The sequence below is a fragment of the Cnephaeus nilssonii genome (assembly GCF_951640355.1).
Source record: "Cnephaeus nilssonii genome assembly, chromosome: 16".
Taxonomy (NCBI): domain Eukaryota; kingdom Metazoa; phylum Chordata; class Mammalia; order Chiroptera; family Vespertilionidae; genus Cnephaeus; species Cnephaeus nilssonii.
In genome coordinates, this window is record NC_137087.1 from 12,409,319 (window position 1) to 12,433,332 (window position 24,014).

At 53.2% G+C, this 24,014-nt stretch overlaps 1 protein-coding gene across 2 annotated transcripts in view; it reads right to left on the bottom strand.

The window, feature by feature from the left end:
* Positions 1–24,014, bottom strand: part of SH2D4B (SH2 domain containing 4B) — a gene marked incomplete at its 5' end in the record, with an annotated part of 83,018 nt that overhangs the window by 24,531 nt on the left and 34,473 nt on the right. For both annotated transcript variants that reach the window (XM_079793919.1, XM_079793918.1), the window contains 2 exons: positions 3,236–3,360; positions 7,810–8,026. In XM_079793919.1, the coding sequence (XP_079650045.1) occupies positions 3,236–3,360; positions 7,810–8,026 (342 nt within the window). The remainder of the gene's footprint in view (positions 1–3,235; positions 3,361–7,809; positions 8,027–24,014) is intronic.

Sequence of the window (24,014 nt, forward strand, 5' to 3'; positions counted from 1 at the left end):
AACTTTTTAAACAGGGGGCCAGTTCACTGTCCCTCAGACCGTTGGAGGGCCGGACTATAGTTTAAAAAAAACTATGAACAAATTCCTATGCACACTGCACATATCTTATTTTGAAGTAAAAAAACAAAACGGCAAAAACACCCGCATGTGGCCCGCGGGCCGTAGTTTGAGGACGCCTGCTCTACTCCCACACCACACATGCTAAGCTGGCTCTGGACAAAGAAACCTGGGCAGCAATGGCACATTCCAGGCAGAAGCCTTGGGAACCGGCATGAGGTTTGCCACTCTTTTCCCTTTGTCACGAGACCATTAGAGTTTCCAATAGACCATTCAAGTTTCCAATAGACCATTAGCGTTTCCAACAGAGGCAGCTCCTTCAGTCTGAGGCCCGTATTAAATTCCACATGCGAATGGGTGTGTAACACGGGTGTGTAAGAAACCTCTGGGTTGGTGGAAGTCGCTGAGACTTTGGGATTATTTGTTACTGTGGCAGAACCATGCATCATCTGACTGGCACACAGGGACGCCATGAATTGAGTTGAAGAGCTCAACAACAGTGCAACAGAGAGAGACAGTGTGTTTGTCTTGCCCTTGTTTTTGGGAAGATGAAAAGCAAAAATGAAATCTTCCATCACCACTTATTAGGTCCCAATAAATTTAATTTTAATAATAAATAAATAAATAAAATTTAAAATGAAAAGCAGAGGTGAGGGTTGAATACAGAATGCTAAAGCATGGGTAGGGCTCTGGCCCCAGTGAGCACATGGCACCCAGGAAGGCTAGCCTAACCTCTCACATGTGGCTCTGGGTTTTCTGATTGCTCTCGGCTCAACCTCACTCACGGGGCCCTGAGGGGCCTCACACACCCACCAGGGTCCAATGCGGAGAAGCAAGGGCTGTTCTTTGGAATCTGAAAGACTGGAGTCTCATCCCAACTCCGGCCCTTCATTTCTGCCTTCTCCCATTCCTCATGGATCCTTCCTATGGCAGGCTTAGGGGAAATGGACAACGGCCTGAGTTTCGCAGGCTTACAATTAGATAGGAGAACAGACACCAGCAAATAAGGAGGTAAATGCCAGTTGGTGAAAAATATTAAATAAACACAGTGAATTGAGAGAAACTGGTGAAGGCTGCTTTGGGTAAGGGGTTCAGGGAAGGCCTCTCTGAGGAGGAGATATTTCAGATGAAAAATGGGAATGTGTTAGGCATGCAAGAAACTAGGGAAACAGCAAGTGCAAAGGGCTTGAGGTGGGAAAGAAAATGGCTTGTTTGAGGAACAGGAAACAGCCAGAGCTGCGAAAGCAAGGAAACAATTGTGGCTTGAGGCCAGAAGCAGACCGGTCATCGGGACCTTGTGGGCCCCGGCATGGAGTTGGAAGTTCATTGCAGGTGTGAAGGGAAGCAGCGGGTCATGAGCAGGGAGTACCAGGACCTGGTTCCTGGTTAAAAGAGTCTCAGGAGAGGGACTTGTACAGGGGCCAGAATGGAAGAGACAGACCAGTGAGGACACTCTTGCAGCCTGCTGGTGCTCTGTGACCTTTGTGTCCTTGGGCAATCCCTTAACAGTGCTACGTCTGAGTCGTCCCATCTGTAGAGTGTGCCTACTGTCTGCACTTCTTAGTTCACAAACTCTTTGGCCTCCTGGAGGTGGGCGGGAATGAAGGTACACATGGCCTTGCTCACCCCTGCATGGTTCCTTCTAATCACTCCAGCTGCCTTTCCTGGAACTAGAGCAACGTCCTGAACTTGCCTGTGAGGGTCTTCCAGAATCTCAAGACCCCATATTCTCCAGTGCCTACTGTGACAATGGGTTCATCTCTCCATCTGGATGGAATTGAGAACACCTGGAAGCTGGCCAGGAATCAAGACAAATGCAGGGGAAATACAGGGCATTGTGGAGGCCAGTCAAGCTTCCAGGAGGCCAGCAGAAGGAAAAAAGAGGCAGATAAAGGTCAGACAGGTGCTAATTATGGCAAGAGATCAATCCTGACCAGGGGAGTCCTCAGGCAAACGTGGGCTCAACATTGATGAGGGAGGGAGCAAGGCCAAGCAAGACACAACTTATCCAGAGAATCTGACAGCCTGGCCAGGCTGCTGGACAGTGAGAGACCACATGGAGCAGAGAAGAGCTGTCTCAGCGGAGCCTACCCTGGATAAGCCAGCCCCGGTTGACCTGACAGCTGTCTGGTGACACATGAGCAAGCTAAGCTCAGATCATCTGAGGCTGGCCCATCCCAGAAGAACTGCCCAGTTGACTCGGAAACTCATAAATCATGAATGCTTCTTTATTTTAAGCCACTGAGCTTGGAGGTAATTTGTTACACAGCAATCGCTGACTGATACAGAGGGTATGATGGCCAGCGGCCCTTCCTGTTTCCCTGTAGCAGGCCTCCACTAGCATCACACTCCTGTTTCCCTGTTCGCGTCCTCTACATGTTCAGCTCACTGGACTGGGTCATGAGCCATGAACTTGACTTTACAAGTTTCTTTGTGACCTTAGAAAAACGTCTTCCCCTCTCCAAGCCTATTTTCTTATCTGTAAAAATGAAGCAACAAAATACTTCCAGGAGCCTCCCAGCTCTCAGGTTCTACGTTTGGATAACTCTGACCTCCTCGTGCAGCCATTCTGTCATTTACTCAGCAAGCATTTGCTCGGAGCCTGCTGAGGACCAGGCCTCGGCCAGGTCTAGGGACGCAGGCTCAGACAACAAGATGCGGACCTGGCCCACCGGGAACTCGGGGTCCAATGACCGCTCACTGTCTTGTGAGTGTAGAGATGATGCCTCTGAGGAGCCCTTGGTGGCCAAGGTGAGAGCAATGGGCAAGAGCCGTGTTCATCCCTTCCCAGCAGAAAGAGGGATGCACATTCAGTACCCAGGTGCCGCAGCCTCCGGGCTCCTGCTCAGAGCTCGGCCTTGGTGTCCTAAGGCCTCGAGAAAGGTCACTCTGGATTTCAGCACATGCCCTGAGGAAATGAGAACTGTGCCTTGACCTCAGCACACTCGATGTGCACGTAAATGACAGGAAGGGGACCTCTGTCCACTCAGTCTCACCCAAGGGAGCCAGGAGCACTGACCCTTACCCCTGGGAGACGGGCTCATCTTTGTGGGAGAGTGAAATGAGCAGTCGCAAGTCCTTTACTCCCCTGACTACAACAGCCCTGCCGACCTCCTTCCCAGTCTCCGGAAGAGGTGGGCCTGTGGGAGGTGTCTGCGGGGACCCAGCGCTGTCCTACCATGGAACCAGGGGGCGATGGATTTGGTGTTCCTCTCGAAGCCAGCTTGGCGAGGCAGCTGCTCCTCCTTGAACCAGCGGACTATGATTTCTCTGGAGACGGGACGCAGAGGGCGCTCCCAAGTCCTGCAGAGAAGAGAGAGGGAGCGAGGGAGAGTCAGCGGGGAGGGGACGGAGGGAGGGAGGGAGGCCACTGTGAGGACAAATAAGGACAGTGCCCACACTCACACCTGCGGAGGGGATGCAATGAGTCAGGTACTCGAAGACACTTTGCAGATTCTAATGTACCAGCTGTGATTCTTGTTCCCCAAAGAACACTGTGATCACTTGCTTTGAAGAGAGCCACACAGGAGGGGGTGGGAAAGAGGACAGGCGAGGTGTCTGGGGGAAGGAAAAGGCACATTTTCCCTCAAGGATGGCCAGGTGTGAGCGTGAGCGTCCACGAAGGACTCTAATGTAACGGGAGCAAAATGATTAACGTGTGAGGGTCCTCCATCCCCCGCCCCACACCCCGCTAAAGAGAATTCCAGTTCTGTCCCTCAGGTGGCCCCTCCCCCAGCCTTCTCAGGGGACACCTGCCTTCGCCAGCTGCTCCCTGCTTCCATGTGGCAGAATCAGGACAGTGAACAGAGAGAAACCGAGAACCCCGACTGGCTGTGGCTGTGGCTGTGGCTGTGGCTGTGGCTGTGGCTGTGGCTGAGATTCACCACCAAGAAACAAAAAGGATAAGGACAGAGGAAAGTTGCGGGGACAGAGGACGGGGGACACAGCACTGTGCTGGCTGACTTGATAGATTTGAAGGGGATCTGGGGAGGGGCTGAAGATAGTGAGCGTGAGATGAAGAGAGGCACTTGAAGAATTTATGGGTCACGAGTTACATATCGTTTATATTTTCTCACAATCAAGCCAAGATTTTAGTGTGTTTGTGTCTGAACTGTGGTTCTTGATGCGTATAGAGTCTGGTCCGCCGAACAGCCCTGTTGCACTGGAGCTACAACGACAGGAAGCACAGTTAGAGTTCGACGACATGGGACACGTACCAGGCAACCCCAGCTACCGGCTGAACGAACAGGTGGCAAGGCCACGTGCACTGGTCTGTGTGTGATAGCTACGTGAGAGCACAGCGTCTGACGAGCAGCCTCCGGCCCGGCCTGAGCAGCCTGGGAAAGTCTTCCTCCGTCGCTGCCACCCACCGATAGTGCTGGCATTTACAATTCACCGTTTTTTATAAAACGAGCTGTCCCCGCACGTGCCCTGCATTTGCCCTGCACGAACACTTAGCTGCTGAGTTCAGCGCTTCCTTGCAAACCCCAGGATGAGGTCATATTTTCACTTGTCCTCAGATGAATCCCCTTACACGCATACACAGCAGCGAGCAGTGTGACGTGAGGCAAGGGTCACACGGAAGCCAGCGGGTGAGGTTCCATCGCACGGCTTACCGCCACCAGCCGTGGAGTTTGTCCCCAAAACATCCTCCTTCCCCCGCCGCCTCCCTGGGCAATTCTGCACCCCACTACCAGCTCTGCTCCTGCTGACCCACACTTTGGGGTTCCCCTCGCAGTAACCTCGGAGGCCCTGCCTCTTTATTATGCAGCACACGGGAGCCCTGCCCCAGCCTCCTGTTCCTCCTCATTCATGTTCCTCCAATCAGTAACTGCTCCAGGGAAAACGTGTCTGGTTGCGAGAACTCAGGTTCCTTAGAAGGCAAGAGGAGGCTATAAATAACAGCAAGAAAGAACGGCAGGCCACCCAGCCCTAACCAGCAGCCCTGAACTAGCCTGCCCTCTGCACGGCCAGACCCTCCCGTCCCTCTGTTCTGAGCAGACTCGCCAGAGCAGGAATGCTGGGATGGTCTGCGGGAAGTCACCCGGCCAGAAGCCTGACTCCTGCACCAGCAACAGCGCGTCTGCCCTCGGCACGGCCAGACCCGGGTGTGCCCATGCGGCAGCGCTGAGCGCAGTGCGGTCAGGGACTGGGCCCCGGGGGCAGCCACAGCAGGAGGCTGATGCAGGGCCTCTCGGGCACTGGGTCTGCCGCCCCATCTGCACGGCCCCTGGACCCCCTTGGTGGGAGCCGATGCTCCCCTAATGAGAGCAACGGCAGCCAGCCTGGAGCCGGCTGCACCGCGGCCCATGCAGCTCCATCACGTGGGCCTGCAGGACTAATCATCCGTTTCCTTTAAAATGACACATTATCCTTTTCCTGGGAAAATGCCAAGAAGGCTTTTCTAGCTGTGTCTCCAAAGCCAGGAAACAAGAGAACCTGACCTTGTAAAAGTCAGGAATTCCTGCATGACAGAAAACTTCATCAGAAAAACCAAGAATTCCCGCATGACAGAAAACTTCATGGCAAAAGGCAAAGGACAAATGGCAAACAGAGAAAAGGTGTTTATCACAAACAAAAGGATCCTCTCCCCTCATACTTACAGAGTTCTTAGAAATCGGGGATGAGGGAAAAATAATAACACAATAAAAACCGGGTAGAGGAAAGATGAGACAAATATGGAAATACCAGTGGTCCTTAAACAGATACAAAATACTTGACCTCATCATAAAGAGAAATCAATTCCAAACTTTCACTATAAATGGGGGGGAAACCGTAATACAGAACCCTGTGTAGAACATGCAAAGTTTTATGCAAAAAAAAAGAGAGACTATGGCTTCTCGTGTTGGCAGTTGCCAAAGGAAATGGCAGACACACTGAGAACAGGGGTTCCCTTGGGGAGAGGGCGCTGAGTAGAAGAGGACAAGGATGGGAGTGGGTCTTTCCTCCGTGTCTTTTTTAACTTCCTGGTTTGTGAATCACATAAGTGACAAGGAAGGGGAAAAGGAAAGAAGGATAGGAAGGAGGAAATTCAGACATGGTCAGTCCTCCCTACCTGCAGGGAGAGAAAGACGCAGGGAATGAGTAATCCTAAATGCCAATTAAAGCAAAACTCAGGCAGCCGTCCATCACCTGGGTGGGGATGGACTCTCTGCAGGTGAGCTGTGGTTCAGGGAGCTGTCATCACCTGAGGGGGGGGAGTGGACTCTCTGCAGGTGAGCTGTGGTTCAGACAGCTGTCCATCACCTGGGGGAGTGGACTCTCTGCAGGTGAGCTGTGGTTCAGACAGCTGTCCATCACCTGGGCGGGGAGTGGACTCTGCAGGTGAGCTGTGGTTCAGACAGCTGTCCATCACCTGGGCGGGGAGTGGACTCTGCAGGTGAGCTGTGGTTCAGACAGCTGTCCATCACCTGGGCGGGGAGTGGACTCTCTGCAGGTGAGCTGTGGTTCAGACAGCTGTCCATCACCTGAGGGGGGGGAGTGGACTCTCTGCAGGTGAGCTGTGGTTCAGACAGCTGTCCATCACCTGGGTGGGGGAGAGTGGACTCTCTGCAGGTGAGCTGTGGTTCAGAGAGCTGTCCATCACCTGGGGGGAGGGGGTGGACTCTCTGCAGGTGAGCTGTGGTTCAGACAGCTGTCCATCACCTGGGCGGGGAGTGGACTCTGCAGGTGAGCTGTGGTTCAGACAGCTGTCCATCACCTGGGCGGGGAGTGGACTCTCTGCAGGTGAGCTGTGGTTCAGACAGCTGTCCATCACCTGGGTGGGGGAGAGTGGACTCTCTGCAGGTGAGCTGTGGTTCAGACAGCTGTCCATCACCTGGGCGGGGAGTGGACTCTCTGCAGGTGAGCTGTGGTTCAGACAGCTGTCCATCACCTGAGGGGGGGGAGTGGACTCTCTGCAGGTGAGCTGTGGTTCAGACAGCTGTCCATCACCTGGGTGGGGGGGAGTGGACTCTGCAGGTGAGCTGTGGTTCAGAGAGCTGTCCATCACCTGGGGGGAGGGGGTGGACTCTCTGCAGGTGAGCTGTGGTTCAGGGAGCCGCAGGCACTCACGCCCAGCCTCGGTGCCCTCACTGGGGAAGGCAGTGGCTCTGCAGTGATGGGGGCACAAATCTGGGACTGAGGGGCACGGGCAGAAGGAGGAAGGCTCCAGGCCTCCACTTCCCCCTCGGTCCTGGCTATCACGGGCAGTCCCCTAAGTGCCCTCACCACACCCCTCCCGTGACGCCAGCGTGTGTGAGCCTCCTGCATCCCACCACGCTCACCTGCAAAGCTGCTATCAGAACCAGGATGCCCAGCGCTGCCTGTGGTTAGAGGCAGCCAGCCCCGGCTCCAGGCCACTGGGCAGCATTACTCCGCCTGAGGTCTTACAGTGCCAGTTCCTAACCTGCGACCTGTGGACCCTGCAGAGCTTGAAATTACGTGCAAGCAGCTGGGACTATTTATATACGCACATCTGGGAGTGCAGGGGTACACAGCTTCCTTTAGATTCTCGAAGGAATACGAGTCCCCAGAAAAGTTAAGATGCCCAGAACTCCAGAGTTATTAGAAATCTCCAACCCCCGCCTTTCCCCTCCTGCCCCATTTCACAGCCTGGGACACTGAGGCCCACAGAGGGGAAATGACTGCCCCCAAATCTCACAGCAAGTTGGAGGCAGAACCAGGACTGGACCCCCAGTGCCCCATGCCCCCATCCAAGGCCCTGTCCCAGCCAGCACCCCCATGCCCAGCCCCCAGCCCCACCAGACCCACCTGGCAGGCCCCGCGAGGGGCAGCAGCGGCCCCGGGCCCGGAAAGTGGTGGTAGAGCCTGGCCTCCTGCTCGTGGCTCTGGCCAAGCTCCTGGAACATGAAGCTGAGGCCAGCGACGGTGCCCTTCTGGATGGCACGGAGCGAGAGGCGCCGGTACTCGTCCCGGGCGCGCTGGGCTCGGCGCCTTCTCTCCTCGTCAGCTGCCTTGGACCGACGCACTGGAAGGAGAGAGACGTTCTCCTAGAGCCGCAGCCCGGGCCACACGCTGAGCAGCCAGGGTCAGCCAGGGTCCACGGGATTCCCCACGGGGCGGCACGGAAGCCCGGAGCCGGAGCCGGAGCCGGAGCCGGAGCCGGAACGGCAGGCCACCCAGCCCTAACCAGCAGCCCTGAACTAGCCTGCCCCTGGGGGACAAGGACCTGCATGACAGTTCGGGTCAGGGGCCTCCAGCTATTCCTGGGCCTGTTCCAGAATGAGCAGGAAGCCTCTGGGTGGAAATGTACGTCACCATATGCATCTCCTCCTGCAGTGCCCTGCTCAGGGAAGCTTCTCACACCCGCTGCCCACCACCCAGCTTCAAGGGCACCAAAGGGGTCGGCACCTGCAAACACCACTGTGATCACCCACGCTGACTGCGGGGTTCCCCGTGCCAGCCCTGGGCTGCATGCCTCCTCTGCACTAGCTCATGGCAGACACGTCCCGGCCACCCAGGGGTAGGTCAGTGGGAGTTTTCCAGGGAGAAGAGAGGGCGGAAGCCATCCCTGAGAGGAAACCTGGGCTCCGGAGCCCGGTGGGCGTGCCTGTAAATGCCTGATCCTGAGACCCTGTAATGTCCGCTGCGCGTGTGGTGAGAGGCTCAGACAGGGCCCAGGGCCCTTACGGGCTCTGCAGTCACCAGGCTGCAAACTGAACACAGAAACGTGTGCCCTACAAGGGCCAGTGACCTTGGAGAGTTTACAGCCCCCAAGAGATCGCAGCGCTCAGTGACAGACAGAAAGACAGGTTGCAGAAGGAAGTCATACGCACACTAGGCCCTGAGTCATTGGTCACACAGAGATACACCCAGCCTCCGACAGCCTAGCGCTAATCCCACCGCTGTCTTCCTCAAAAGCCTTCAGTGGCTCCCGCTGTAACAGGATAAAGGGCGAACCCCTTGGTCCTTTAGAGGTGTCCCACGCGCCCACTTTCTTCCCAGCCCGCTGGGGCTTTGAGCTCCTCCCACACTCGGTGCCCTGGTCCCACCAAGCTCCCATGCCCGCCTTCGCCTTCAGCAAAGTCTCCTCTGTATGCATGGGCAGCCGAGGCAGCTCAGAAATGCCAGCAGCAGCCCTGAGGGCACTGAGAAGCTGCAGCAGGAAGCAGGACTCGGCCTTGGCCTTGGCAAAGCCAACGCTGCCACCCAGCCCAGAGTATGGCCAAGGGGTTCAGAGAGTCAGACAGCTTTCTTCTCTCTCTCTCTCTCTCTCTCTCTCTCTCTCTCTCTCTCTCTCTCTCCATACATTCCCTCCCCTTTTTTGAGATATGATTGACATATAACATTGTGTAAGTTTAAGATGTACATGTGTTGGTTTGATACATTTATATAATTTAATCATTGCCACTGTAGCATTAGCTAGCACCTCCATCACATCCCATAATTATCATTTCATTTTTGTGATGAGAAAATTTAAGATCCAGTCTCTTAGCAACTTTCAAATATATAACACAGCATTGTTCACTATAATTCTATGCTGTGCATTGGATCTCCAAAACGTATCCATCTTTTTTAAAAATATTTTTGTGGATTTCAGAGAAGAAGGAAGAGAGAGGGAAAAATAGAAACGTCAATGATGAGAGAGAATCATTGATTGGCTGCCTCCTGCACGGCCCCCACTGGGGATCAAGCCGGCAATCCAGGCTTGTGCCTCTGACTGGAATCGAACTGTGACCTCCTGGAACTATGACCTCTTGGTTCGTAGCTGGATGCTCAACCGCTAAACCACACTGGCCAGGCAAAAACTTACCCATCTTTAACTGCAAGTTTGCACCTTCTGACCGACGTCTCCCCAGTTCCTCCACCACCTCCAGCCCCTGGGAACCACCATTCTACTCTCTGTTTCTGTGAGTTAGGTTTTTTTATACTCCTCAGATCCATGAGAACATACAGTACTTGTCTTCCTCTGTCTGATTTATCTCACTCAGCATAAGGATCTCACGGTCCAACCATATTGTTGCAGATGGCAATATTTCCTTCTTTCTTGTGGATGAATAATTTTGCATTGTGCATGTGTGTGCGTGCGTGTGTCTGTCTGTGTGTGTGCGTGTATGTGTGTGTGTGTGTCTTCCACATCTTCTTTCTCTATTCATCCACTGTTGGATACTTGGGTTGTTTGCCTATCTTGGCTAATGTGAATAATGTTCAATGAACATGGGGGTGCAGATACCTTTTCAATATCCTGTTTTCATTTCCTTTGGTTATATACCCAGAACATTGCTGGACCATATGGTAGTTTTATTTTTAATTTTTTGAGGAACCTCCATACTGTTTTCTATAGTGGTGGAGCCAATTTGCATTCCCCCCAGCAGTGCCCAAGGGTTCCCTTTTCTCCTCATCCTCACCAACACCCCACAGCTTCCCTAAGGGAGTCTCCAGGCCTCCGTTTGCCCCTCTGGCAAATGAGAATGACATGGATGTCTGCCTCACTGAGTTATAAAGATTAAAAGAAACTTAAGAACACTATGAAATGCTTCGGAAAAGCAATGTCTTATTAAATCAAGTCTCCCGAGGTGTGGAGCCAGGTGCCCAGGTGCAGGTCCCAACACCACTTACCAGCTGCGTGACACTGAACAAGTCACTTAATCACCCTGGGCCTCCATTTCCTCATAAAATGGAGATGATAACAGTCACTACTTCATAAAGTTGTGATGAGGGTAAGTAAAGCCAATAACACAAGCCACTTAGAATCAGTAAGCACCATGGTAAGTTAACTAAAATTTTTATTTTCATTAGCCCTGGCATTGTGAAGTCCAAAACAGAGCCATTAACAGTTCTTGGACCGTCCAGGAGGGGGCACCCTTGCCATCCATCAGGTGGAATCTGTTCTGTGTAGCTTCCCTTAAACTACACTCAGAACCTTAAAAGGTTGGTTTTAGTTCCTTCTCAGGATCAGGGAAGGATTTGGCCTGTATCCCATGAACCTGCTGTGAGAAAGCAGAATTCATGGAGTGCTGTTTCATCTAACCCAGCGAAAACAACAAACTAGCCGTAGGAGCCACCCTGGGAGCAGCCAGGGAAGCGTTTGCCCTGAGCCAGCAAGATTGGGGTGTCCTCCTGCCCCGAGGACCCACTGCGGCCGGCCGTGAGGGCTCACACCAAGGCGGCTGCCTCCTCCCACAGCCCTCACTCGCCCGAGGACTCCCACAGGCCTGTCCAGCAGGCACTCCAGGGCCGCTTTGCACACAGAGCAGAGGGGGCCAGGGGTCTCCTTTCTCCATCTCAAAGGGAGAGTCAGCCTCGTCTCACAGAAATAGCAGAAAGACGACAAAGTATGGAAACACTGAAGACTTCCAATGAAGGCTGGATTTAGATATAAAAAATGGACCGACCACACTGAGATACCACTTCACCTTCACTAGAATGATAGAAAAGCCTAAGCGACTGGCCAACCGGCCGACCAGCTGGTAGCTATGATGCGCACTGACCACCAGGGAGCAGACACTCAACGCAGGGCAAAAACCACAGGCATGGAAACATGGAACAGACTGATGAATCTCAGAAGGAAGGGGGGAAGGGGGAGGGCGGGAAGAGATTAACCAAAGATCTTATATGCATACTAGAGGCCCTGTGCACTGATTTGTTCACCAGTGGGGTCTCTTGGCCTGGCCTGTGGGGATCGGGCCAAAACCGGCTCTCCGACATCCCCCAAGGGGTCCCGGATTGCAAGAGGGTGCAGGCCAGGCCAAGGGACCCCACCAGTACACAAATCTGTTCACTGGGCCTCTAGTGGATAAATATTTTTAGTAAAAAAACAAACAAAAAACAGAAAGCAGCAAGTGTCGGCAAGTACATGGAGAAATCAGAACCCCTGTGTATTGTTAAGAATGTAAAATGGTGCAGCTGCTGTGGAAAATGGTATAGCAGTTCCATAAAAAATTAAACATACAGTTACTGTATGATCCAGCAATTCCACTCTGGACATAGACCCCAAAGAACTGAAAGAGGGATTGGAACAAGGATTTGCACACCATAGTCACAGCAGTGCTATTCACAATAGCCCAAAGGCGGGAGCAAAACGTCCATCGATGGATGAACAGAGAAACACAGCGCGGTCTACACATACAAAGGAAGGTTGTTCATCCTTAAAAGGAAGGGAATTTGACCCAGGAATGAGCCGTGAGGACACTGTTAAGTGAATAAGCCAGACACAACAGGCAATAAGGTGTGATTCTGTTTATATTCCACTCGTTGTACTTGGAGTAGTTAGAGTCATCAGCGGAAAGTAGAATGTGGCTGCCGGAGGCTGTGGGAGGGAGAAGGGGGTTAATATTTAATGGGGACAGAGTTGAAGTTTGGGAAGATGGAAAAGTTCTGGGGATGGTGTGACGGTAGCACAATGTGAATGTACCCAGTGCCACTGAACTCTACACTTACGATGGTTGAAATGGTACATTTTGTTGTATATTTTACCACAAATTTTAAGAATGGACATTCTATAACCTCCCAGTTTGGCTGGGAATCAAGAGGCCGAAGTGCAGCTGCATGTCACTGTTGGCTGGACATGTGCCCAGCTGTGGGCCCACCTCGTCCCCGCCCCTCTCACCCCCTCACTCCTCCCCCCTTTTCCTCCCCCCCCCCCCCCCCATCTCTCATCTGCAGGTGAGAAGGAGTGGTCCCTTTCAGCTCAGCCCTCCTGTCAGGGATACACCCACACCTGTCTAGCCTGAGGGCATGTCCTCAGACCTGGGACCTTGCTCTCCAGGATTGCTGGCTGGACCCTCCTGCTCAGTAAGAAAACCAAAATCTCAGTGTTTGGAGTCCACCCTCACCCATATCAGACCTGGGAATTTCAACCGCCTCTGGCCGGGGAGGAGGGCGGTGGAGTGGGAGGGGAGCGTTGTGCCTGGCGTGGCTCCTAACTCTGTCTAGCCTAGGACAAGTTTGCACACCGCTGGGTCTCAGCACCCTTCATCCAAGGGCTGCCCCATTGCCAGGCTGTCCTGGACTCATGCCCTCATCTGCCCACGGCTCCTGCTCAGTTCCCCAACACGGAGGCGACGACGGAGTGGGTTTCCTCTCGCCAGAGTCTCTGTGAGCAGTGACAGAGCTCCACAGATACAACCAGGCTCGTCATTGCGAGAGGCAGGGTTTCCCACACTTTCAATGACACATTCGGGCAGGGTGTGCACATTTACCCAGCCCAGGTGTACTGAGTGCCTACTGTGTGCCAGTTCTGTGCCGTGCAGGACAAGCTGTGCCTTGCACAGCTGCAGGGGCACAGTTACCACATGACCATCATAGATTTGTGCAGATGTTGGAACAATTGTCTGGCAGATGGCCGTTCAGAGTCTTGAGGAATGGGCATCTTTTTCTAATTTTCACAAAGGCACCATCTCAGCTGGCTGCGAGGCTGGTGCTAGGGCATGTGGATAGAGCAGCCTCTGCCCTCAGAGACCTTACCCTCTAGTAGGGAGACACACCCGCAAATGGTGAGTGGAGCTGGGGTTGGGGGGGGCCAAGGGGTCCCAGGATGCTGTGGGGCTCCAGGAAGAGAAATCCTGCGGAGAAGGACCTCTAAGCTTGATGGCTGGTGGACACACAGGATTCCATCAAGAGAGGCTGATCACAGGGTATGCGAGGCAGAGGAAGCTCAGGGCCAGAGGCCCAGAGCAAGAGGGAGTTCGGGCATCCCCCTTGGAACGGGTCACGTGGCTAGAAGGCAGAGTGCGCAGGGAGGGACAAGAGGTGAGGATGCGGGGACAGAAAAGGCCTTTTAGGACACCAGCCAACCCTGGCTACTGAACTGGAATGCTTTCCCAAGGGTTTGGAAGCCACTGCAAAGTTCTCAGTGAGAGAGCACTTGTCCAAGATTGATTTGGTTCCATTGTTGGGAATGAATCTGACAGGGACAAGAAGGAAGACTCAGAAAACAGAAATCCAGGCAGAGAACAACAGGGGTCAAAGTTAAGACAGGACAATGGGGAGGAGGGGTATAAATTCAAAAAATATTAAGGTGGTTGAATCCTTACAAGCTGGTAGAGACCAGCCTGGCCGCAAGCCTCTGCCTATGGCAGGCAGGTGATAAGGCAGGGAGGAAGGATGAGGAGGAGGGGGATTGAGTCTGGACGTGTGGAGGTAGGGGTGCCTGTGAGATCCCAGGAGGAAAGGTCCCTGGGCACAAGGTCCTGGGAGATCTTTGGTTGCTGCTCTTCATGAGACCCTTCTCCAGAGAATTACCCACGGTCCCTGGGCCCTCCCCCAAGCTCTGCCCAGACAGAAAAAGGCCCCATGCTTTACAGAACCAGATGGTCCAGCTACATCCTCCAGGAAACTGAGTGTTTCAAAGCAGTTTCAGTTTGTAGTAACCCCGTGGGTGAATAGAATAATGTCCCTGAAAATCAGTGCGTAATCCTCTATGTATGAAAAGGCACCAATAAAGCTTTAAATTGTGTATGAGTGCAGGTGTGTTTAAATTCTGTTCCATTTTCTACTCCATGTGACCTTGGATTGTGACCATGGCAACTTGAATTACCACATCTTTATTTCCTCATCTGTAAGTGGGGGCCCATAGGGTTGCTTTGAGAGGTAAATGCGAGTGCATAGAAGGGGCTTGGACAGCTCCTGACACATGTAGAGGTTCATTGCGTGTGATCTGGTGTTGTGTTGTTGTTGCTATTGTTGTTGTTGTGTTCACTGTGAGATAAGGGAACTAGAATGCCATCTTTAGAACGGGCCTTTCTGGTCAAGGCACAAAGGGGTGGACGCAGGGCGGACGTGGGTGGGATGAGAGCCGAGCAGAGTCAAGAGCCTTGTCAGGAAAACGGGAACATTGACATTTTGTGAAAAGGAGAGGTTCCCTGCCCTCTGGAGAAGGGGAGCAGGCAGTGCAGACACTGAAGGATGCGCATGCACACAGGCCTCTGGTGGCCCAACCTGCTGGAGCAGCTTCCCCTGGGGAATAGGTGGGTTTGGCACCAAGACAGTGAACCCCGAGAAGTGAGCTGCATGGATGCCAAGGCTTTTGAGGTCAGCTGCCCACGGTCCTTGACCTGCCCGCAATTCCTGATGGCTTCCACAGCGAGCCCCTGTGGCCACCAGGAGCAACATCAGCGGTCCCTTAAGACCAGAATCCTCAGAATGATTTACTTTGGGGCCACACTGAGCCCTTGGGGAATCTTGAACAATCACGAGGAGAGAGAACCCTAAGCAGGCCACGAACCAGGCACGTGGGCACTCACACTGGCCTTATTCTGAGCTGTAAAACCAAAACCACGTGGCAGTGAGTTCAGGAGCAGTTGGAATGGGTTGTGACGAAGGAGAAAGGACACGACTGCCCATCCCGTCAGTGGGTAGAAAAGGCCCTCCTCCTGTGGAATCCTTCAGCTTTCCCTCCAGCCCCGAATTCTGCTCTGCCCCCACCCCATCTCCAGACCACACGGCATCTCCACAGGCCCCTCGGGTTCGGCCTGTCTCAGCAAACGGCATTTTAGAATCACTGACGTTAAGCCCAGATTGCACAGCACACTCCTTTCTGGGAGGGAAAAGCATGGGACCCACATGACTGGCCTCCGTGCTGGGCCTGGGCACGTTTCCTCACTCAGCTCCGACGATGCCAGCGGGAGTGAGGCAACTGGAGTGCAGCTGTGGGTGAGGAGCCACAGCCAGGCCACACAGTTCAAGGAGGAAGGGAAGGGGTCAACAATACAGTGCGTGGTTCGGTGGTTGAGCATTGACCTATGAACCCGGAGGTCATGGTTTGATTCCAAGTTTCGGGGTCAGTCCCCAGTGGGGAACGTGCAGGAGGCAGCTGGTCAATGATTCTCTCTCGTCATTGATGTTTCTATCTCTCTCTCCCTCTCCCTTCCTCCCTGAAATCAATAAAAATATATTTTTTTTAAAAACACAATAATACAGGGCTGATTTTTGTAAATAATATCACTAACCAAGTCATCCTGGCTCATCTCTAAATATCTGGGCAACTAGATGTTACTGAACTCCCCACTCCAACAAGTTCACAGTTGAGAAATAATTAAATGAATTTCTGCTTCTCAGAAGCCAGAGCCTGCTCTGCTGTTTGAACTGAATAACTACGTCTGTATTCAAGTGATATGAAAGGGAACAATTCCCCTTTTTTCTAACTTGAAGAATTTAATTTAGTTTTTTTTATCAAAAACTTCTGCTCCCAGTAGATTAATGGCCCACTATATCTTTCATATTAAATTAATTGAGTGCAGAATGGCTTTGCTGAATTTGAATGGCAGGCTCCAGAATTTAGCTCACCGTTCTTTAAGAAAGCATAAAGTGAGGAATCAAAATCATGGGACCTGTATTATCATGTCTTTCTTCTGGTTTTTGGAGCTTTTTCCACTTTCTCTTGCCACGCAGCACATTAATTCGCAATCAGGCAGCACTCGGGCCAGATGATTTCCATTCTCCATCCCAACAAAACAGCAGCCCCGCCCATAAACTTTCCATCTCATCGTATAGCTAAAAAAAGAGAAACACTTCACGAGAAACAACTTAGAAAGCACCTTGGTTTCTTCCCTCTCATTTCACCCTCTCAACAAGACTCAACTCAAAATGATTACCCCATTTTACAAATGAAGAGACTGAGCAACTGAGCAAGAACTTGCCCACAGTCACACTAGCAAGGGCAGAGCTAGGACCGGACTGCCAGTCTGGGTCTCCTTCCCCCACCATAGTAGCCTCATGTGATTCCACTTGTAATTGTCCATTCTTTTTTCAGTATAACCTTTTTCAGTATAACCTTTTTTCCCTTCCATTCTGAATTTAAATGAATGAAGTATTCTTAGCTCTTGACCGTCTTATCTTTCTGGCCTCATTTTCATCATTGAATTTCAGGCTACAGCCACATTAAAACATGTGCCATGTCCTATACACACAATGACCTTGTTTTTGCTTGGTGCTGTTCCCTCTGTTATAATGCCCTTCCCTGCCTTCTTTGCCTCCCTACTTTTCCCCAACCAAATGTCATTTCCTCCACAGGCCTTTCCAACTGCTCACCTTTCTTGGATGGAAAAAGATATCCCAGGCAAGTGGAAATAAAAAGAGAGCAGGGGTAGCTAAACTTGTATCAGACAAAATAAACACGAAGCCAAAAATGGTGAGGCCCTGGCTGGCTTGGCTCAGTGGATGGAGCATTGGCTTGCGGACTGAGGGTTCTCTGGTTCTATTCCAGTCAAGGGCACATGCCTGGGTTGCAGCCTTGATCCCCAGTGCGGGGTGTGCAACAGGCAGCTGATCAATGATTCTCTCTCATCATTGATGTTTCTATCTTTCTCTCCCCTCTCCCTTCCTCTCTAAAATAAATAAAAATATATTTTAAGAAAATGGTAACAAGAGAAAAGAAGATCATTATATAATGATAAGGGGGTCAATTCATTAAGAAGATATAACAATCATAAATACATATGCCAACTAAATATTAAAGTAAATATTACCTCAGGATTATTGCACTGCTGATTATGAAGGGAGAAATAATCAGCAATACAATAATAATAGGTGATATCAATGCCCACTTTTAATAATGAATAGATTGCTCAATCAGAAAAATCAATAATAAAACATTGGATATGACTTCACTTAAGACCAAATGGACCAACAGACATGCACAAAATATTTCATTCAGCAGCAGCAGACTATGCATTCTTCTCAAACTCACATGAAACATTCTCTAGGAGAGGTCATAGGTTAGGTCACAAAATAAGTCTTAAAATTTTTAAAAAGATTGAAATCATATCAAATATATTTTCTGACCACAATAGTGTAAACCTAAAAATCAGGAATAGTAAGAATACTGAATAATTCAAAAATACGTGGAGGATGGCGGCGGAGGTGAACGGCTGATCTGTTGCCTCGCATGGCAGTTCCGAAAAAAAAACTAAAAGATGGACTGGCAAGCGCGGCGACTCCTGCTCGCGTCTCCCCAGACCGGGCGGCGGCTCCTCTCAGCCAGCACCGCAGCCGGGGCCATGGGCTCGTGGGCGCCGCGGCAACTGCTGTGGCGGCAGCCGCGGACTCGGCGCAGCGGCTCTTGGTGAAGGAAGAGACCATCTTTCTGCGAGACGGGCCCACCCGCGTCACCGACCCGACCGAGCTCCCCACTGAGATCCTCGGGGCCCCGGAGACCGCCAACACCGACTTGGAGGATTCTTAGGACTTCCTGTCTTACACTCGGGTCCTCTGGCCATTTTGGGAGAGGAGAACCGGGAGGGCAGCAGAGTCGAGCAAGGGAATTTCGCGCACAACAACTTCAAGGTTAAACAAAGGAACTTTGCGCGCACAGAGCGTCTGCCACCCAGAACCACAGGAGAGCAGGCTGAATGGTGGATTTACAGCTAAGAGAGAAGAGGAAAGAGCAAACTCTGGAGGAGCTGAGGTGCGGAGGCGCGTGGGTCGGGGGAAGGGACTTGTGGCTTTTGTTCCAAACCTAGGGGAGATTAGCGCCCCAGACGCCTGCGGGGAGAGGCGCAACTCTCGGCCTTCGGATCGGAGAGTGGGAGTGACTTCCTTGCGGAGGCGCGCCCAGCAATCAGTGTTTGCTGCATTGGAGTGCGGAGCGAGGGGGCTTGGAAGCGTGGAGGGCAGAAGGAGCAGACTTGCAGCCAGAGCGGTTCGCCTCGCCATGGCCTGGTGGCGCCCTGAGGCCCCGCCCCGCCCTGAGACTCGCCCCGCCCTGGGACCCGCCCAGCTCATTTTGCAGCTCCGCCCCGCACGTCTTACAGGCACACCTGGGCTCCAAGCAACGGCTTTTGCATATGGGTGGCCTGCCCTGTGGCAGCTTGACCAGATAAACTGCGGTTCTAGTCGGACTGCTCTAGGGACGCTCAGACAGGAGGAGGAAACTGCAGTTTTTGCCGTAAGTCCTGCTGAGTGGTCTCAGGTAGTAGCTGACCTACACACCATTGGAGACCCAGAAACGAGGGCATCTAGTGGTCGGTATGAGATGACACCAGATTTCAACCACTCACATAAAGGACACATTCTAGAGGCAGACTCAGTGAGCGCCAAAGCCTTGCTGCACCAAGCCCCGGCCCATAAATCTGTCTCCTACACAGCAACTCTTCCTTTATAGTCACAGAGGATCCGCACAGCCAATCGGCCTGGAGGACAAATCCTCCCAGCGACACCAACAACAATCAAGACTTAACTATACAAAGGAAGACCAAGATGGAGGCATAGGGCGGAAGCCTGATTGCTGCCTACCACAACAATTTCGAGTCTACGACGGGAGAGCGGAGCAGACACCATCCAGAACCACCGGAGGGCTGACTGAGCAGACGCTCTACAACTAGAATAAAAGAGAGGGGTACTAGGGATGATGCTGATGCCGGCGACCCAAAGATCACACTTTAAGAACTACGGCTCAGACGACACAGTGGCGGCCTGGAACGTGCTCGGCGCAGTTCCCCCAGCGGTCTCCGGCTGAGGGGAAGGCCCCACTCGCTGCCGAGCACGGACAGACAAGCCCCTGGGAGTCATGGGGTGGGAGACTCCGCGCTTGCTGACCTCCGAGTCCTTCAAGAATCTCAACGCCCCGGAAGCGACCAGGTGCGCACGCTCGGTGACTGGCCACCGCTGCAGACCCAAGGGCTGACGCAACAACACCGGACCAGCCCGCTGCCGCGCACCGGGCACACCGGAGCTACGCCGAGCCCGCCGCCCAACGAGTTCTGCGGCGGCTGCCCTGGAGCTCTGAGAAAATGGCCGAAGGAATTACTGAGATGGAATTGACCAACAGGAAATGGGATCAAGAAGACGAAACCCCGCTGGGTCCTGGATCCGGGTGAAGCCGCGTGCCCCTGGGTCTGGGTGAGGCTGGGAACTGGGTCAGGGTGAGGCTGGGCCCCGGGTCCGGGTGAGGCCACGTGCCCCTGGGTCCGGGCGAGGCCATGCGCCCCTGGAGCCGGGTGAGCCCTGGGCCCCGGGTCCGGGCGAGGCCGCGGGCCCCTGGATCCGGGTGAGCCCTGGGCCCCGGGACCGGGCGAGGCCGCGGGCCCCTGGGTACGGGCGAGGCCATGTGCCCCTGGGTCCGGGTGAGGCTAAATCCTGGGTCTGGGCGAGACCGTGCGCCCCTGGGTCCGGGTGAGGCTGAATCCTGGGTCTGGGCGAGGCCGTGCGCCCCTGGAGCCGGGTGAGCCCTGGGCCCCGGGTCCGGGCGAGGCCGCGCGCCCCTGGAGCCGGGTGAGCCCTGGGCCCCGGGTCCGGGCGAGGCCGCGGGCCCCTGGAGCCGGGTGAGCCCTGGGCCCCGGGTCCGGGCGAGGCCGCGGGCCCCTGGAGCCGGGTGAGCCCTGGGCCCCGGGTCCGGGCGAGGCCGCGGGCCCCTGGAGCCGGGTGAGCCCTGGGCCCCGCGTCCGGGCGAGGCCGCGGGCCCCTGGAGCCGGGTGAGCCCTGGGCCCCGGGTCCGGGCGAGGCCGCGGGCCCCTGGAGCCGGGTGAGCCCTGGGCCCCGGGTCCGGGCGAGGCCGCGGGCCCCTGGAGCCGGGTGAGCCCTGGGCCCCGGGTCCGGGCGAGGCCGCGGGCCCCTGGATCCGGGTGAGCCCTGGGCCCCGGGACCGGGCGAGGCCGCGGGCCCCTGGGTCCGGGCGAGGCCATGCGCCCCTGGGTCCGGGTGAGGCTAAATCCTGGGTCTGGGCGAGACCGTGCGCCCCTGGGTCCGGGTGAGGCTGAATCCTGGGTCCGGGCGAGGCCGTGCGCCCCTGGAGCCGGGTGAGCCCTGGGCCCCGGGTCCGGGCGAGGCCGCGCGCCCCTGGAGCCGGGTGAGCCCTGGGCCCCGGGTCCGGGCGAGGCCGCGGGCCCCTGGAGCCGGGTGAGCCCTGGGCCCCGGGTCCGGGCGAGGCCGCGGGCCCCTGGAGCCGGGTGAGCCCTGGGCCCCGGGTCCGGGCGAGGCCGCGGGCCCCTGGAGCCGGGTGAGCCCTGGGCCCCGGGTCCGGGCGAGGCCGCGGGCCCCTGGAGCCGGGTGAGCCCTGGGCCCCGGGTCCGGGCGAGGCCGCGGGCCCCTGGAGCCGGGTGAGCCCTGGGCCCCGGGTCCGGGCGAGGCCGCGGGCCCCTGGAGCCGGGTGAGCCCTGGGCCCCGGGTCCGGGCGAGGCCGCGGGCCCCTGGAGCCGGGTGAGCCCTGGGCCCCGGGTCCGGGCGAGGCCGCGGGCCCCTGGAGCCGGGTGAGCCCTGGGCCCCGGGTCCGGGCGAGGCCGCGGGCCCCTGGAGCCGGGTGAGCCCTGGGCCCCGGGTCCGGGCGAGGCCGCGGGCCCCTGGAGCCGGGTGAGCCCTGGGCCCCGGGTCCGGGCGAGGCCGCGGGCCCCTGGAGCCGGGTGAGCCCTGGGCCCCGGGTCCGGGCGAGGCCGCGGGCCCCTGGAGCCGGGTGAGCCCTGGGCCCCGGGTCCGGGCGAGGCCGCGGGCCCCTGGAGCCGGGTGAGCCCTGGGCCCCGGGTCCGGGCGAGGCCGCGGGCCCCTGGAGCCGGGTGAGCCCTGGGCCCCGGGTCCGGGCGAGGCCGCGGGCCCCTGGATCCGGGTGAGCCCTGGGCCCCGGGACCGGGCGAGGCCGCGGGCCCCTGGATCCGGGTGAGCCTGGCCCCGGGTCCAGGTGAGGCCGTGGGCCCCTGGATCCGGGTGAAGCAGTGCCCCTGGGTCCAGCCGAGACCAAACCAGAGGGAGTCGGACCTGCATTACCACCATTTGTCCACCATCCAGAGCTGAGGGGTCAGTGCCGACATGTACTCATAGGGAACCGGTGGACATTGATATTGGGTCTCAAAAGAACTGTTGGTCCAGAAAGAAACTCACTACAGACTGATTCATTTGCCTGTCAGCATAACTATTATTGCTCGTCGCACATTCAATTCTTATAAGTATATCTATAGTGACACATGATTTCGCTCATCTAGGGGAAATGATGAACAACATAGACTGATGAACAAGAACAGAACCAGAAACAAGGAGGCATCGATCGGACTATCGGGCCTCAGAGGGAGGATAGGGGAGGGTGGGGGGAGGGGGGAGAGATCAACCAAAGGTCTTGTGTGCATGCATATGAGCCTAACCAATGCTTAAGTTCAACAGAGGGTTGGGGCATCCAAGGGGAGGGGTGTGGGATGGGAATGGGGGGATGAGGACAAATATGTGACACCTTAATCAATAAAGAAATTTAAAAAAAAAAAAAAAAAAATACGTGGAAATTAACTAACACACTTCTGAACAAGAAATGGGTCAAAGAAGTCAAAAAGAAAATTTAAAAATATATTGAAATTAATGAAAATGGAAGCATAATATATCAAAACATGGAATGCCACAAAAGCTATTCTAAGAAGAAAAGATCTCTAACAACCTAACTTGGCACCTTAAAGAACTAGAAGAACAAACTAAGTTCAAAGTTATCAGAAGAAAGAAAAGAATAAAATCAGAGCAGAAATGAACTAGACACTAGAAAAACAATAGAAAAGATCAATAAAACTAAGAACTGGTTTTTTGAAAGGATGAATAAAAATGAAAAACTTTCAGTCAGATTACAGATAAAAAGAGATGACACAAATAAATAAAATCAGAAATGAAAGAGGAAACTGATAACATAAAAATATTAAGGATCATAAGAAACAACTATGAATAATTATTCACCATCAAATTAGAAAACCTAGAAGAAATGGATAAATTCCTAGACACATACAACCTATCATGACTGAATCATTAAGAAATAGAAAATCTGAACAGAATAATTACTAGTAAGAAAGTTGAATCAGTAATCAAAAATCTCCCAAGAAAGAAAAGTCCAGGACCATATGGCTTTAGTGATCATTTCTACTGCACATTTAAATGTCCTTCTCAAACGCTTCCAAATTCATTTTAGGAGGCCAGTATTATTCTCATATCAAAGCCAAATAGGAACAATACAAGAAAAAAATTACAAGTTAATATCTTTGGTAAACATAGATGAAAAAAATCCTCAACGTAATATTAGCAAATCAAAGTCAACCGTACATTAAAATAATTATATACCATGAGCAAGCAAGATTTATTCCTGGGATGCAAGAATGGCTCAACATAATTAACCCATGTGATACACCACATGAACAAAAGGAAGAATATAAATCATATTATCATCTCAATAGATGCAGAAAAAGCATTTAGCGAAATTCAACATCCTTTCATGATAAAAGTTCTCAACAAATTAGGTAAAGAAAAAAAATGTGCTTCAACATAATAAAGCCAGGCCGAAACCGGTTTGGCTCAGTGGATAGAGCGTCGGCCTGTGGACTCAAGGGTCCCAGGTTCGATTCCGGTCAAGGACATGTACCTTGGTTGCGGGCACATCCCCAGTAGGGGGTGTGCAGGAGGCAGCTGATCGATGTTTCTCTCTCATCGATGTTTCTGGCTCTCTATCCCTCTCTCTTCCTCTCTGTAAAAAATCAATAAAATATATTTTTTTAAAAAAACAACATAATAACGCCATATATGGCAAGTCCACCACTAACATGATACTCAGTGGTGAAAGAGTAAAAGCTTTTCCTCCAAGATCAGGAACAAGACAAGAATGCCCATTCTCACCACTTTTATTCAACATAATACTGGAAGTCCTAGGCAGGATAATTAGGAAAGGAAAGGAAATAAGATAAATCTAAATCAGAAAGAAAGAAGTAAAATTGTCTCTGTTTGCAGATGGCATGATCTTGAATATAGAAAACCCTAAAGATTTCACCAAAAACTTGTTAGAGTAAACAAATTTAGTATAGTTGCAGGATACAAAATCAACAAAATTGGATACAAAAAAAAATAAAAATAAGTTGTCTTTCTATTCACTAACAACAAACTACCCAAAAAATAAATTACAAAAACAATCCCATTTACAATAGCATCACAAAGAATTACATACTTAGAAATAAATTTAACTAAGGATGTGAAAGACATGTACATTAAAAACTATAAGACACTGATGACAAAAACTGAAGAAAGCACACGTAAACGTAAAGATATCCTGTGTTCACAGAATGAAAGAATTAATC